The sequence below is a fragment of the Monopterus albus genome, unplaced genomic scaffold (genome assembly GCF_001952655.1).
Source record: "Monopterus albus unplaced genomic scaffold, M_albus_1.0 scaffold9.1, whole genome shotgun sequence".
Lineage (NCBI taxonomy): Eukaryota > Metazoa > Chordata > Actinopteri > Synbranchiformes > Synbranchidae > Monopterus > Monopterus albus.
Genome location: NW_018127889.1, coordinates 2,578,283 through 2,595,730, shown reverse-complemented (window position 1 = coordinate 2,595,730; position 17,448 = coordinate 2,578,283). Strand labels below are relative to the sequence as shown.

Sequence of the window (17,448 nt, the reverse complement as noted above, 5' to 3'; positions counted from 1 at the left end):
AGACCTTACTTTGTAAAGTGTCCTGAGATGACTTTTGTTGTGATTTGGCGCTATACAAATAAAATTTCATTTGATTTGATTTGATCAAGGAAAAAAGGAGTCCATTTATTAAAATATAATAATAATAAAATTATTAGTTTATTATTAAATCTTTGATCAATCCCAGGCTCTCATGAGCCACACACCCCTCGCTCCTCCACTGTGTGCTCCAACCTGAGTCTCCTTGTGTTCTCCTCAGCCACAGGCCCCTTTATGTCCCAATCAGCTGGAGTTGCCATTAAGCCTCAGACAGCAGAGCCGAGCCTCTGAAAAGCATGTGTACCCCCATAGAGACTGATTATGAAAGGGGAGAGAGAGAAGAGAAAGTGATTTTAAAAGCCTCTTTAGATCTGTCTCATTAATGAGTTGTCTTCACTATGGCAACGTCTCTCTCTTTTTTTTGAGGTTTTTTTTTCCACTCCACATGTAGAGATATTAGGGTTAAAGACAAAAAGAAATAAAAATGTAGGGTAAAGGAAGCTACAGCCATTTCTCTTTCTTGTAAAACCACAGCACAGAAGCTAAACTCCTAGACTCTTGTCGTGCTCTGAAAGCGCTACACGGAGTGGCATTGGAAACCCACTTGCCTTTGTTTCATTTGCTGTCTATATTCACCACAAGGTGGTATTATTGTACAAGCAGAAGGACTTTCTAGTCCGTAATTGGTCATCTGCGAATCATCAATTTTAACCAATAAAGAACGCACGCAGCAGCACAGACAAAAATGCTTTAGTGTGTGAGACTAAATTAACATATTGATGTGATTGGAGTAACTGGCAAATAGAATTATAGTTAGATTAATTAGCCATCACACAGTGTGCATCCATTTATTTACACCAAAGAGAGGCACATGAGGTGTCACAATTTAATTTGGAATAATGGCTGTCTTAAATTTTGCGAGTATTTGATCAGGGAGCTGGTCTTGTTTCCCTAGGGGCCCATTAGGAGGGCACACTCATTACATACAAGAGAGCTCTGTGCTTTCTATTAATGCTTCCATCCCCTCATTATTGCTCAGATGGGACAGAAAGAGAACAGAGAGAGATGGACTGGGTAGAGGCAGGGGGTGGTATATTAAAGAAGGGAGGGGGAAAGAGGAGAGGGAGGGTTAAACTGGATTTGTGGTCGAGCTTTTTTTTCCCCAGACGAGGTCTCAACGTAGGATTATGAATAAAGAGACCCAGGCTTAACACATGCCTCTGCACAATGGATCCCAGAGACTGATAAATCTTATGAAACCACCGATCACTGTGTGTGCGTGTGTGTTTTACAGATGTCATCCTGTGAGCACTAAACCCGTCTTTACCATAGGATACACACACTCACTGTAGCACAATGTTACAGCTGCTTTACTACAACATTTATGTTGAAGTAAATAAGTTCATGACTAGAAAAGCAAATTCTGAAAACTATCATACACCTGAAGAAAATGGTTTTGGTGAGGACACACCTGCTCTGCTTGAGCAAACCAGTTTAGGCTCAGGAGGTGCTAGGCTGTAGCTGATCGTGACACTTGACCTCCCTGAGTGTTGCGGAGGATCATTAAAACATCACATGACGATCATGACGACTATACTCTTGCTTCATAGTGCAGAGGCAGTTGTTAGCCTGAAGCCTGGTGTTGCTGTCATGCAATGATAGTCCAATGTGACTTTCGGCATAATCCCTGTTACTATTTTTCTGTCCGGCTTGCACGCACAAGTGTTAGAAGCTTGATTCAGCAAACCATGTTACCTGCACAAACTTGTTGCCAATTGCTTGATTCTATGTGATGAATACCAATGGTTCATGGGTAGGTGTGTGCTTTTGAAGTTTAATTATAATAATTGATGCCCCAAATTCTAACTTAATGCTACCTGTTACGCTCCTTTTGTAGGTTGTTTAATTCAAACAAACAAAAAGAACTTTACACCATGGAGCTTAAAGTTCCGCTGTTTGATATCAGTAGACATAGTAGAAACGAATGAGTTGTTTAAGTTGTCAAGCCAAAAGCACCTGACACTAAAATCAAAAACCCAACTAGAAGCGGGGTACACAATATTAATATTTTAAATCCTCACATGTTGTTGACTCTAACAGACTAACAGAGAGGAGATGTAAATGGAATCAATGTGACGGGGGCCGGATGAACACAGCCAAAGGCAGTGACGCGTTCTCATTGTGTTGGTTAATAACAATAATCAATACCAGCCACAAGAGCCCGCATCTGATTTCAGATCTGACCTCCTGACTGTGTTGCAGCCTCAAGGCGCATTGTCTCACTCACTTCCTAAATTTGTGGTCATTGGTCAGCTGGTTATATTTATAATTCTTGATTGGATGCTTTGGTGTTGCAAATCCCCTCTCCTCTCTCCAAATGACCTACTGTTGTCGCTGATGAGAAGTGGGGTGCAATATGGGAAATGGGCCAAACTGTACAATGGAAGGCAGACTGTAGATAAACATACTTGTACACATACTGTAGTAGCTGATTTGGCTTTAACCCCTGGTATCCCTAAGGCTTCCTAATACACACACACAAACACACATTCAGCTTTCCTCCCTGAGACGCAGGCTAGCCCCAGGTGGTTTGTTGCTTTGTGCCCTCGAGCTACTGGAGGCACTTAACCTAAATTAGCTCAATCTGTCTCTGTGCCTAAATCAGACAAGACCCTCTCCTCAGCAGCATGAGCTGACCATCAGGGCCGTGGTAACAGCAGAACACACTAGTGCATGCGTAAGCTCATGTGCACAGCTGTATACAATGAATATTTACAACCTGTGCTGTTCTTCACATGCTGACGTTTCAAGGTGTGTGTTTTGCTGAACTTATACTGCTGTCTACTTGGTAAGTCACTTTTAATTGGAATACCAGCTAAATGCTCTCGGGGTAAAATGTGCAATGATGATCGTATTGGTAAAGCCATCAGATATCGATGCTTTCATCATCCCAGCCTGGACGTTAATTAGAAGTGTGACGTGAATAAACCAGAGGTTTATGTGCGATGCTTTAACCTCTGGTTTTGCAGAAGCAAACACAGAGTGGCCACAGTGGACCACAACAAGTGCATCAGTCCACAGTGCACTTACATTGGATTTATGGAACTGTGTGTGTGAAGTTAATTATAAAATTGTATTAATGATTGTGTGCTGCTCCTATGAAGCAGGACGGAGAAAAAAAGCACACACACAGGCTCGTAGGAGAGGAGAGCAGGCGGCCCTGGTGTTGAAATGTAGGTCAGGAAACCAGCATAGCAGCCAACATAATGTCTGTGAAGGATAACCCTATATACATGTGTGTAATGGTGTGTGTGTGGTTACATGTTTGCATACATATAGATTATGGGCACATGCATACTTATTGTCTTACAATCTATATGCACCAGAATACATGTGTAAATAGCAGAAATAAAGATACAGACATAAAGAATGCAGGGATATTTTACAGTCCTTACAGATACATGTGGTCAGATCTGTTGACTAAATGCAATATGTTGTTGAAACTGCCTTAGGCACCTGTTCACACATGTACAGTAACATGCACGTCCATACATGACAAAGCATGCTGCGTGGTATCAGCTTGCTCTAACCTATTGTGAAGCCACACAGACACACAAAGGCACTTGGACCTTGTGCTTATTGATGTGGTGGGTCCTCAGAGGTTCCACCGGAGAGTTACAAGGGCCAGGTCAATATGATTGGAGACAGCGTGGCTGGATGATAATGGCTCTTAATGTAGTCTGCTAGCTGCCAGGGGTCTGTCTTTATCTTACACTGCCAGTGGCTAGATGGAGGTTCCCTTGGGAAATATTTCACATATCAGACATGACATGTTACATCTGCCTAGTCAGAATTAACAGAATAGGGGTCGCTCTGTTGTAAAACCAAATGGTGAGAAAACTGCCGAACTGACAGAAATGGTGGTGTTGTTGTTTTTGTGATGCTCAAGCCAAGGTCAGAGCCGAATCACTTACACTCGCTGTCCAGCCACAACACTGTTCAGCTATGGCACAATACAAACATAGTGTCAGACATTTGGAAAGATAACAAGTCTAAAAGTCTGCAGTTTGTTCACCATCCTAGTTTAGCATGTTAGCATACTAACACTTGGTGTTAGTGTTAGTTAGCTGCAGATACAGTAGTTTGCATTAGATTTAAAGCTCAGTTGCCAGGGAGTAAGAGGACGGTTAGCTACAAATCATCCTGATGGGAACATAAAACATGTCAAATTGCCACCCTCTCTACATCTCTGAGGATACCAAACACACCCTGGTGTATAAATCCTCAACTCCCTGCCAGACAGGCGTACATTTTAACAGTGGCCTGACATTTATTGTGCGGAATCTAATATTAGGCTGTAAAAGTTGAATGGATGTTTTGGAAGGACTTGCTTAACGGTTGCATGCCTCCTTGTCAGTTTGTGCTCTCTGGCTGTTTTTTTCTTACTGACCTGCACTTTGCTTTTAGGCTTTTCCTAGTTGGTTCTCGTTTCTCTACCATGCTGACATTGACATGCACAACTATGTTTTTCAGTACAAACCGCACTCGGATGCAGTCTTGTCTGTCCACATGTACAAATTGAGTAGCATAGTGATCTGTCTGCTCTTTCTGTCTTTTATCCTGGGTTGAGTTTCAAAGTCGGCGCCTGGGGTCAGATGCCATTTTGACAAAATTAGGCATGACCGCCAAACCTGCTGTGCCTTTGTGTATGTTTGTGTGTGTGTGTGTCTTCCTTTGTATAATATTAGTTTTTATTGAGTTTACTACCTATGGCTATTTTGCTATCTCTCTCTCCATTCTTGTTTCATCTGCTCCATGACCCTCCTCCCTTAGTTTTTCTCTCCCAGCTGCCTTTATCTTCTCTCTCTCATTTCTTTTGTCAGTCTAAACGCTCCCTTTTATATCCCTGTCTCTCGTCTCTCCTCATCAAAATGGCTCTGCCTCTACCACATCAAAGAATCTTTCAACATTTCGTGGATGCCAACTTTGCTTCCTCTTTCTTCTTGTCCTTTTTTAAAAGTCTTTGTGCAAAGTTTCTACATTTTGATGCCACCACCATTTTTTCCTTCTTGTTCCTCAACCCACGAGTTCTATTGTGTGGCCTCCTCATTACAGACATTTCTCTGATTCTTTCACCTTTTCACAAGCTTAGTGACAACAGCTATATGGTGTTCAAACAGAAAACACAAATATGTGTCACCTCATCAAGGCTACGATATGGACACGCATATATATTCTTGTAGAACAGCAAACGCACAATAACACAAAGAAAGGGTCTGATTATCTTAGTGATGGTGTGTGCACGCTCAGGGCGTAGCTTGCAGGGTGTCACCCGAACCTGGAGGCTTTTCTCATGGATCACAAAGGGGGAGCAGCCTATGGAGTGAGGCCCCTCTGCTTTTCATGGCGAAGAATAACCCAGCGTACACACAGACACACACAGAATGTTTTCATTGCAAACCTAAATTCACACAAAATCTCTCAGCCTCATGCTGCATATGCCTGGCGAGGATTTTGTTGAGTCACTCCAGAATCTTGAAGTGCATTTGTCTCAGTGATTCACAGGCAGCTCCTTTACTTTACCCTCTAACTCTGCCATGTTCTGCACTTAAGAATGCAAATACAGTCATTCAGAAGCACCAAAAACAGAAGCCTTGTCTTTCTCACAGTGAATAGTGAGATGGTTGTTGTCTGCATAGACAGCAGTTAGTTTTTATTTTTTTCCTCCTGACTTAAACACCACTGCTTTTAAATCAGGGCAGTTGTGGGATGGCAAGACTTTAAGTGTGATTGTGTGTGTGTGTGTGTGTGAAGGAATCCCAGCTGCTTCAATGGAGTAGGTCAGACGGAAAAGACCACAAGAGGGGTGGAGGGAAGACTGCAGTTACCCAGTAACCTCTGTCTGCTGAAGAGACAGAAGAAAGACGGACAGAAACAGAGAGCAGGGAGACAGGAACACTGAGAGGGAGAGACGACGTGAGTTTGGTGTCAGAGAAAGGTCATTTAGCAAGTGCGGGAGTTTATTGGACTTGCTGTGTGTGGGAGATGCGCGGGAACTTTACCCCATGTTAAAATCATTAGCGCTAGAAAAACAGTGACTACAGCTTGTTTACTCAGCCGAGCCTGCGGGGCGTCTGTGGCGTGTGTGTGTGTGTGTGTGTGTGTGTGTGTGTGTGTGTGTGTGTGTGTGTGTTAAATTTGAGTGAGAGTTGGTGTTTTTTCAGGTTGGAGATTGAAGTTTAACTTTGCTTTGCTTTTACTTTAACTGCCTATTTATGGGCACCGTATGAACATTATCAAAACACTATATTGCACAGTTAGTGTGGAAAATCAGCAGTTAAATGATAATAATGGTGTGTGTATGATAGATTATTCATGCCTTGCTCAGGGGAATAGACCAAAGAGATCAGATTCCCATTGAATACTGCTGCTATGCTTTCATTCACAGAAGTGCAGGGATGAGAGAAGGGGGGAAGGGAATGAGAGAATGTGTATTGGTCTCCATAAAATAATTATAGATATTCATTGACAGAAAAGGAGAGAAGGTGGGCATGAAAGAGAAACATGATGCAGTGTGTATATCTTTGGTACATTTTCACATGTGAACCATCCAAGTCCAGATTAAAGAATTTTTTTTTTTTTTTTAGCCGATACATTTTTGTCGCTGTGGAGTTTAAATTGTTGGGGGACAGTTGTTTGTTCGTTAGCTTATGATCATTGATTGTTCATTGATTCAAACCACTGACCTTCCAGAAACCCACCTCTGTTTAAACCCTTTCTCGTGTTCAGTTCTAGCGACTTAGACCTCTGGTTAAAAATGACATGAAAACCAGGGTGTGTCAGGTTGATGGGAGGAAGAGCAGCGTCAAATCCCCCTCCTTTATTATCAATCTGCCACCTTGAGTTTTAATTACATCTAATTTTAAAAAAGGCTCCATCATTATTCAGACACACAGCCTCCCTTCCAGTTTCTTGCTTTTCCTTTCACCCCATCACCACCTTCTCTCAAACACACTGCTGGTTGTTGTTGAGAGGTAATAGCATATGTTGCCATAGGACATAATACTAATGAGCCTGTATTACATTTTTGTGTTTGAAGGCAAATCATTGAGAGAACCATCGGTTTAGCACAGAGTAGACAAGTACACAATCGAAGAGTTGTTTTTTAGGTTCATATTGCAAGAATTAAACTAGTGGCAGAACAAGAACAACATGCAAATGTTGCCTTATCATACAGTAGGTAATCGACATTCATTAACTGGCCTTTGAGTCACTATTAGAATCAGAATCAGCTTTATTGGCCACATATGTTGAACACACAAGGCACAGGCTCCATCCACTTAGTTTGCACACATCCTTCATATGCTGCTTAGACTGTGAAAGATTGATATTGTTTGGGCTGGGGTATAGTGGTGGCTCCATTCTTCACTGAGAGTGAGCAGAAGGATGTGTGGACGTATGGACGAATGAACAGACAGCCCCTAATCCTAGAGGTGGCCTAGATTTGAAGCCCTCCTGTGCCGGATGGAGTTTTTGACCTGCCTGTCACACTGTGTGTGTGTGAGTGTGTAGATACTGTCCTGGGAACAATAAGCTCTATAATTAGTGATGCTGTTTGGGCTTGTGTCTGCATAAATGATGCTAATACTGTACACGTGCCAAACACAAGCTACTGACTAAATGTGGAGAAGGTTTGACACATGGAGGAGGAGTTTAGGGCTGTAATTGTAGATTATTTGATTATTATTCATTAATGTTAATAATTGTCTTTTGATTAGTTGAATTGATTAGTTTAGTGTGTCAAAAATAGTGAAAAATGCCTGAACACAGTAAATGTTTACTTGATAAATAACTTAAATGATCATTCATATTCCTGTGGATTACTTTTAATATTTGGCGCTTTGGTTGAGACCTGTTGACTGTGAAGACCAAAGCATTATTTTTCACATCATTTTCATACTCGTCAAACTATTCAGCGGGCCTCCGTGTCTTGGGGGCATTGACATCCTGGAAGAGACCACTCCAGTGGGGATAGAAATGTTTCTTCACAGGATAAAGGTAATCACCCAGAACAACAATTTGTAGTGACCCTTCCCTCCAAGGGTGAACTCTCTGCAAGAATATGACACCTAAAGAGCCATATTTCCTGCGTTCAGGGCTCCATAACTCAAGGACAAGAGCGTCTAAATAATACTGCAAATGGACACTTCATAGCGTACAGTAGTGCAGAAACAATGAATGTTACTAAATGATATGTTCACAGACAAATCCAAACTTTAGACACAGACCACAAAATCTAGATAAGCGAGGGGGGATCTTTTTCTAGGTTGGAGGAAGTGAAGGGGGGTCCTTTGTACCCACACATTCAAGGATCATTTGCACTCCCACTTAGGCTCCTGTTCCAGCCCGTCTGCCTGCCTGCCTCCCTCCCTTCTACTCACCCCCTCTGTCCGCTCTTCAACCATTTGGGCTGAAAAGAAATACGGCTGCAAAAGGAGGGGCTGCCCAGCACTTATGGGTGTGTGTGTGTGTGTGCACGCACATGTTGACATGTATTTGAATTGGTGGGTGCTGGAGTGTGTGTGTGTATGTGTGTGATAGATTGTGAGCAAATTGGACAATGGGAGGATTGTATGTGATCTATATTCATGTGGCACAGATTCAGTGGCCATGTGTGCACACCCCAGGCTGCATACGATCAGACAGAGGAAGAGTGAAAACATCCAGAGAAAGGAAAAGGAGATATTTATAGCCTATTTTTTCAGGTTTTTGACATCTTAGATCTGCAAAGGCATCTTCAGTAATGATTTTCCTTTACTTTTTTTTTTTTACAAACCATAAATTGGTGCAGAACGGGATCAAACAACACAAAGCATTAGTGTTCATGTATTGTGTGATGATGTTTCCTGTTACACTGAATACCTTATGAGAAGCTTCTTTTTTTAATCATGGATGTATGTACAAGGGTCTCCTGTAGAGCTGGCTGATAGTTTAGTTGGATGCGTAAATATTCCACAGATGAATCTGTCGATACAGTGAAAAGGCAACACAGTGATTACTTTTCCAAGAGCAGAGCAGGTTAGAAAATAAGGAAGGAGAAAGGATAAGAGATTGATGGAATGAATGAATTCATAGCAGAATAGCATGAGTGTGCCTGCATGTTCTAATAAAGCATGATTAACTTTCAGCTATATTGTGAGAAGGAAGAGAGTGTAGAGAGAGAGAGAGAGAGAGAGAGAGGGACCGATGATGAGAATTGAAGGGAGAGGCAGCCAGAACTCCTTGGTAACCAAAGCACAGAGGCACAGAAGGGCCGGTCCTACACCCCTCCCGCTGTGTGTATGTGTGTGTCTCCAAGGACAGGACTGCCTGAGGGAGGAGTGGTGGGGATGGTGGGGATGATAGTGGGAGTGGTGGTCCGTGTGTGTTTAGAGAGAGAGAGAGAGGCTCTCCTATAAGCATAGTAGACGCTCACACACACACTCTGAGCCAAGCTGCCCCGTAATAAGAAATGTGAATGGATGAGAGCTGGCGGCAGCACTCCTTTGACCCGTCTTCTCTCTCTTACTCCCTGGATTTGTCTTTTTTGGTGCCTTATTAGGGCACTTACTTTTTTAAGTGAGAGCCACATAGACTCCACCGGAATCATGGTGTTTATTGGGACCTCATTAAAATCTGTCATTAAATATTTCAAAAGGAAGGGTAAGATATTTTACTTAAGCTCAATACTGATTGTTAATATATGTTTTGAGTAATCTGAACTTATTGTCTACATTAAAACCAGAACACGAGGTAGTTAGACTATACACTGGAAGAGAGGTTCGGTCTCGTTTTGCCTTATTCTGACAGGACTTTTATTAGGCTGTGAGTGTCCGTCTTTTTCTACAGCTTTCCATGTGTGCCAGCTATTTTGAACAACCATCTTCTCTGTCGAAAGTGCATCTGTACCAGCTTTGATGATTTGGATATAGTTTGATTGTAAGCACTGGTTTTCTGTAGGTGTACTGCTGAGCCCAGTCACAGCTCTCTGTTGCACCCTGGTACCAGGTGACCACTGGGTCAGGACTTCATAGAGCCGACAGCCATTAGCACTAAATGACCCAAAGGTATATGTAAAGGTGGAAGAAATTGAAATCTCATTAGAAATAGTTGGCGTTTTTCCTTTCCTCAATTTTGAAGTTTTGTTTCTTTTAGATATAAATGTGAGCTTAATGTTAAAGGAAACTGAACTAGGTGTGTGTGCCATATGTGTACAGTAGATTACAAGGATTATTTAATTCTCCAAAGATCCAGTGGCTGTGTATTAATCACATGACAATATCTAACAAAGATCAGGGCGAGATATTTGTGCCAATTTTAATCTCAGGTGTATTCATAGCCTGTGTGTGTTGAAGTCCACACCGATGTAGTAGTATTAATTTTTAGCTCAATGTTGTTGTTGCCATCTTACACACGCCTGCACTTTGCTCCTTAGATAAGCACCTTGACCCTCTGCTGCAGCTTGGTACTTGTATTGTGCACGAGGATGTAGAAGCTACTGAAGAAAAAACTTGTTAAATCTCAAAACTAACTTGAACCAAGGCTGTGCTGACCTTTATCAAACCGCCAATGTTGTATTACACTTGAAAATCAATACCCAGTTAGCAAGTAAGTGACCATGAGCCTGGTTCAGGATAGTTGGATCACTGTTATTGATCCTGACAGCTAATATCTTGTGTGTGTGTGTGTGTGCGCGTGCATGCTGATGCTTTTTCCAGAGATTACTGTATACAGTCTTTGCATTTTTAATTCTAATGCTTCTTGTAGCCTGTGTGTGCATTTCAGAGTTTTCAGTACCCTGTGTGTCTGCGTTTGTTAATGGGTGTAGGGAGAGCTGGGACATCAGAGGATTAGTGGGCTTTTGAAAGACATTCACGCCAGGGTCCAGTGTGTGTGTGTGTGTGTGAGACTCTGTTTGTGATGAGGGGCTAGGGGTTATTGTGGCACTGAAAGGCCTGATGTGGAGACTGATGCCAGGGACAATACAGGCTTTGTGTCCTCTTCCCCATGTCTTTGGTCTGCCTATAGCCTGACTGAGGTCTGTTTAAACTCTGTAGTCAGAAATGGAGGGTGGGGGAGGGTTACCTGTGCTGAGAGTGTACGAGGCAGCGAATTGTCCTTAAAGAAGAGTATTTATTGTTATTATTTAGCCAGGCAAGCTTATTCTCCTAGTATTACTCACCGGGGTGGGAGTGCCTTGCTCCAGGATAAGTAGTCAGTTATTTTGCTACTAACCTCACAATTACTGCTACAGCAGAACTGTGTGAAAGTGGGTTCTGTGGTTCTGTATTGGTCTTGTGCAGATGTACGGTCCACATTGTGGTCAGGTGAGTTTTGCCTATGTGTTGTGGCTCTCTGTGACTGCCTCTCTTTTTGTAGTTTTAACATTTACTTGGACCAGATGGGTAAGATTGCTCAAGATTAATTCAAAATAAACACAGTATCTACATGTCTTGCATTTTTTCCAGTTTATTTTAGTTCTGCTGCTTGTATCGCCCCATGTGTTCCATCTCAGGCTTGCTGTGCCTGTGTGGTATTTGCACTTGTACCGAGCTACAACAAACATGTAGGTTTAAACATTTAAAGTGAAAAAGATAGCGAGGGGAAGGGGGGGGGGGGGGGGGAGGTGTTTGGTAGCAGGGACGTGAATAAAAACAATGACCCGTCCCCTCTGCTGGAGGAACAGTTAGTAGCTTAACAAGCTATAAGTACTATTAGTCACCAGCAGCAGCAGAACTTAGTGCACTGGATGTTCTCCGATAAATCTGTCTATAAAACTATGTTCACCTGAGCTGTACTCATTGGGTTGTAGACCTCTTATAGCCACATGTAAGTAAAGTTGGACTAGTCACAGAAGAGTTGGTCACAACTGTCTTTCACACTTTCTCTAACGACCAGTTTGCAGTCTTTGCCCCCATCTAATACCTCTACTTTGGATCCCTCCCCCAACACACACACACACACACACACACACTTGCTTTGCATCCTACTACATTTCATTAGCACCTGTGAAAATCCCTCAAACCAAAACACTAAACATGCTCCCAGCCCCTTTCCATGACCGCCCCCTTCCTCCTGGTTCCTTCAGACTTCTTTCATCAGTCAGATAAGACGCAGTTTTTTTCAGGGCTGGGACACAGAGATTATAGTCTCGACTAACATTTGCCTGTTCTAAATGGAGATAATACTACATCCACGATCACCGACTTTGGCTTGGCTACGCTCACTTGGTAAGCCTAACTTTTGGGTTGCGTGTACAGCGAGATTAACAGAGACAACATAATTAAGTTCTCAGATCATCAGCATTAAGTCACCAGTAGCAAGCGATCAACACACTAATGCCATGTTGTGTTATCTGAGGTTGATTTGTTAAAATTGTCAAATGATTGCAATTTAGAAATGTAGTGTAGATAAAATACATGGACTGACAGATTTGCTTCTTGGCAGTGTTGACACAACACTTTATTGTTTCCTGAAAGGCTCATTTTAAGTAGGTCTGAGCTTTATACCGAGTGGTTCCCTACAACGTGTTGCACTAAAGTTTATCCCTCCCCCTCTGAGGTGTGTGACCTGTTAACTGCATGATGTCTCAGATAGGTGTCATGTTGTTGGTGTGGAGACTGGCACCTCGATGCAAAGCGCCTTGTTCTTCTTCCCCTTCCTCTCTTCCTACAAATATAAACAAACCCTTTAGTCAGAGCTACTTGTAAATGCAACAAATTCATAAAACTGTTTCTTGCTATAATTATTTATTTATTTAGCAACTGTGGTCAGGAGTTTCTTTGTTTTTTATGTCTGACAACAATACTGTGCCGGTGCAGGTGAATGATGTGGTGAACTATCCTTCAGGAAATTCACTATGGCCAATAACATTTGAAAGAAAACACGAGCTAGTTTCCTTAACCTGCTCTGTGTGTCTCTGCAGCGGTGTCTAACTTGGATGAGGAGAGCAAGTGGACGGTTCATTACACAGCTCCGTGGCACCGGCAGGAGAACGTCTTCTTACCAGGCAACAGGCCGCCATGTGTGGAAGACCTCCATCGCCAGGCCAAAGTCAACCTCAAGACCGCTCTGCGAGGTAAAGATCAATTACAATGGACTAGTAGCAAGAAATTACAACAACACGACCATGGACAACATCAGGGTTAGAAGAATCATTTGGAGGTTTTTGGGAGCTAATGTTAACCTTAATTTTATAGCCGTCATTCTAGATCTAGAGAAATCACCAGCTGTGTGGGCATTTTGACTACTTCACAGGCCAAATCTATGAATCTGTAAAGTAACAGTTAGATAGATACTGAATTTGAACTGCATTGAAACAATGGTTCAGATATTACACATTTCAAAATGAACATGAAACATATACATGATCAAAACGAAAGCTTCTCCTTCTCCTTGATCTGCTGTGACTTGGATTTCACCTCATTTGTGTCACTTTGGACAAAAGCATCTGCCAAGTGAATACATTTACATTAATAAATATAAAACATACAGCTAACAATTATGTTCATTATTGATGAATCTGCTGATTATTGTCTCCATTGGCTGATTGTTTGGTTAATAAAATACCAGAAAATAGCAAAACTGTCCAGTCTCATTTCAAAGAAAGAACTTTGATATGAACAAATGTCAAATAAAACCTAAAAATCTTTTATTTGAGAAGCTGGAACCAGAGAATTTGTAGATATTTTATTTGGAAAATGACAATGGCACTAAATACATTGCCAAACCTGTCGAATGTCAATTTTCAACTAATTGTTTCCACCCTAATTTAAACATTTCAGTTTAAAAAATGTTCAGCATTTATAGGTGATACCTGCAGCTAATTGCAATAAATAAACATACAAATCCCACTAGTGGGACTGATGCTGGATGTCATCTCGTTTGTCATTGCAAAGTCCCAGGCATTAAGATCCCTTCATGTAATTAGTGTTAAGTCAACAACATAACAGTGTGAGATCCTCATCTCCCTGTTTGTCCAGTAGAGAAAGGACACACCTTGGTCAAACAATCAGACTGAGTCAAGTCACAACAGAGTGACAACTTTGGAAAGTACTTGAATATGAAAACCAGTAAATGCTGCTACAAGTTTCACTTGGACTTCCTGGGAAAGTTGTGTTTCTCTACAAACCAGATAGCAGTTTGAGAGGCGAGTGTGAGAGAAGTGTTTATATGGGCGTATGTGTATTACTGTAAAGGCTTGGTGTGTACATGCTAGGGTGGCCTTATGTGTCAGCAGATACAAAAGACACTGAGATAAAGAGATGAATGGAGAGGAGGTAATCTGATGCTTGCGATGTTGAGTCACCCGCTTTACCACACACACACACACACACACACACACACACACGAACGTTTCTTTGTCTTTCCATGGTTTGACTACTGTGCTGTTGCTGTTGCATATTACTTCCTGCAATATTAATGTTGCTACGTGCACAAACACCACCTGGGAGGTGGGATTTACGCGGCTTGCCCTTCATCCTGTCACCATCCTGTCATCATCACTCAGCCCCAGGGGTCCTAACTGCAAGCCAGCAGGTTTTCAATGGGAGCACCTGTGCACTTCATTTAAGTCTCGAGTCGCAGTAAGATGAAGGTGGAAGTTACATACCTAGCTACAGCAAATACACTTTGTCCTTTTGCAGTAATAATAGTTTCACAGCTACATTTATAGCAATTGAACTTTCACAATTTACATAATAATATTTGCCCTGTATGTTATAACTCATATCAGGAGATTAAACAATGTGCAGCCCCTGCTCTCATGCACATGTAGCCAGTCACAACATGACCAGAGCAAGATACACAGGTTTGCTCCTCTGCAAAGCAGGATAATCAATAACCAGTCAGATGGCAACGTGTAGCCTCTGTTTGTCCCTCTCACACAGTCACAAGAGTTTCAGTTTGTGTTCAGTGCCTTGTGAGTTAAAAAAAAAAAAAAAACTTGTGGAAATACATCAGGGGAGTTGCGTAACAGTCGCGTGGTTGTTGTCAATATGAACCCAAGAAATGCTACAGCATAATCAATGATATCATTCAGTGTTAATCGGTGTTGTGTAGGAATAATAAATATTTGAATACTACACCTCAACTAAGCTTCAAGGTCAGACAGAGAAAACATTACTCGCTATAATCTTATCACTAAACGTCTTCATAACATAAACCAAATTATATTTAAAGTAGTTTTTGGTTATTACAGTTTACTCAGGCTCCAGATATGTGTTGTTTTCTACATATTACACTGTATATATCTATGACTATGTATGTTTTTTGAGCCCAAAATAGGCTCTAAGCCACATAAGTCAATTAGTATTAGCAAATTTGATATATATGCTACTGTACAAGGTGTTGTTCTGTAATTTGTCCACAGTGTCCATCATTCTTTCTGCTTGCCTTCTCTAGTGTCACTTACCATTCCCCTCCCTTCAGTTCCGCCTGGCAACACTCTATCCAGGACCTATTTATTTTATCAACTGTCCCAGTTCACGCAGCAACAATCATTTAACAGCTCCACTCCCCATCATCATCCTCATTATCATGATGCTTTCTAAATCCCTTCTTCTACACCACTGCCATATCACTGTGTTACTACAGTAGCTATGTTTGCCAGGATTAGGATCCATTAACTAACTGTATCATACATGCACCGGTGTGTCTCTCAGGAGAGATGGGCTGCAATTAGCTACGGAGATAGATGGCACATAGAGGAAATAAAAGCAACATCTTTGAGGTGCCAGGCTAATTGTGATGTGCATGTGTTTTGGTACATGTGTAAGTCATCCAAAGGGAATTTGATTGTGCACCTTATAGTGAATATATACCCAAGACATAGAATAAAAGGTTGGGGTAGTTAATGCAACCAGTGTAGGTGAGAAGGTCTTGTTTAGACCTTTTCAGCATTAAGCATCTGCTTTATTTAAATAGGCAGGTGTAATTTAGCAGTTTGTTAAATTTCGTTATCCTGCAGGATCCAGGCAGGAGTAAAAGTACAGAGAATTCTCTACTGCGTGTTTCAGTTGAGGCTTTAGAAATAGTATTGTTTAAATATAATTAGCTATTAAAGAACTAGACTGTGTATGATTAGATATATTAGCAGAGAGAGATGATGTGCTCAATGCCCCCTGAGACAAATGGGGGTGGAGGAGAGAGAGGGACAGTTCTGCCATCTGTGTGTGACAGACTGAAACAGATACCCCTCTCCTCTGGTTACAGACACACGTTATGCATTTCTGTCTTTGTGAGGACACACGTGGACATCAGTGGACATCATGCATTTCCTAGCCCCATAACATTTAACCATCACAGCTAAATTCCTAACTTTATCCTAAATGTAATTCTAACTATAGTCTTAAAACCAAGTCTTAACTCTCAAACAACCTTTAGAAGGTGTGAGGACTGGCTAAAATTACCTCACAGCAATGGTATCAAAACACAGTTCTTTCACACAACCATAGAAAGAGACGTGCACACACAGTCATTTGCAAACTCCCTTCTCATCACACATCCACGTTCGCATACATCACGACAGGTGGCGACGAGAGGAGGCGTGAGCAGTGCTTGGCAGCATCCAGCAGGGACCACACTCACATGACTGATGCAAAGCGCACACACACACAAAACCAATGGTACTGTGCGCTGGGTAGAGTTAATGCGTGTTACACAGCTATGTCTTACAGTTGGTTTACACATTATTACAGTGGTGTTATTAGCTGGTTTATTCTGAAAAATACATACACACAAATAAGCCTGTGTGTGCAATATGCATAATACATTCCTGAAGATCAGTGTTTGTTGAAGATTAAATGGAAAGTCTGTCATGAAAGTGTCTGTTTCCATGCTCTCAACAAGAAAACTTGAAGAAATGGCATTTGAGACAGAGATGTTAGCTATCAAAATCTCTCTGTAATATACGTCTCTGTCTTTGTCTGTCCTCCAGAATGTGACAAGTTGAGGAAAGATGGTTTCCGGAGCTCCCAGTACTACTCTCAGGGTCCCATCTTTTCTGACCCCATCCGGTCCACCATCAGCGTGCAGGATGATGAGGATGATGACAATGACAAGAAGGTACAGTTGCACGGCATTGATGGAAGCTTAAAACATATAGACTACACCTTGAGTATGTACAGTTGCACGACTTGTGTGCAACAGTAATGCGCACTCTAGTGCGGATTCAGCAGCATGGCATCTCGCTTCCAGCGGATTAGACAGTACCACTCTGCCCTCCAGTGGCTGTAAGTGGACATACACACGTTATCTGAAGCTAAAGAGAAAATAAACCGTTTCTGAGTTTTGTTTTGTTTTTTTCCATTGTAGTGCTTCATTTCTCTGCAGTTCATGGGGCTGTACTATGATAGGAGGGGGTAGTTGGAGAAGATGGAATGAGCCAGGGAA

At 41.8% G+C, this 17,448-nt stretch overlaps 1 protein-coding gene across 6 annotated transcripts in view; it reads left to right on the top strand.

Annotated features, from left to right (window-relative positions):
• nhsl1b (NHS-like 1b) overlaps positions 1 to 17,448 on the top strand; it is an 86,032-nt gene that overhangs the window by 53,802 nt on the left and 14,782 nt on the right. For 5 of the 6 annotated variants that reach the window (XM_020589049.1, XM_020589075.1, XM_020589055.1 and 2 more), the window contains exons 2-3: positions 12,983 to 13,135; positions 16,994 to 17,121. In XM_020589049.1, the coding sequence (XP_020444705.1) occupies positions 12,983 to 13,135; positions 16,994 to 17,121 (281 nt within the window). Of the gene's footprint in view, positions 1 to 9,623; positions 9,721 to 12,982; positions 13,136 to 16,993; positions 17,122 to 17,448 lie in introns of those variants that run through there. The other variant, XM_020589069.1, reaches the window with a different exon arrangement.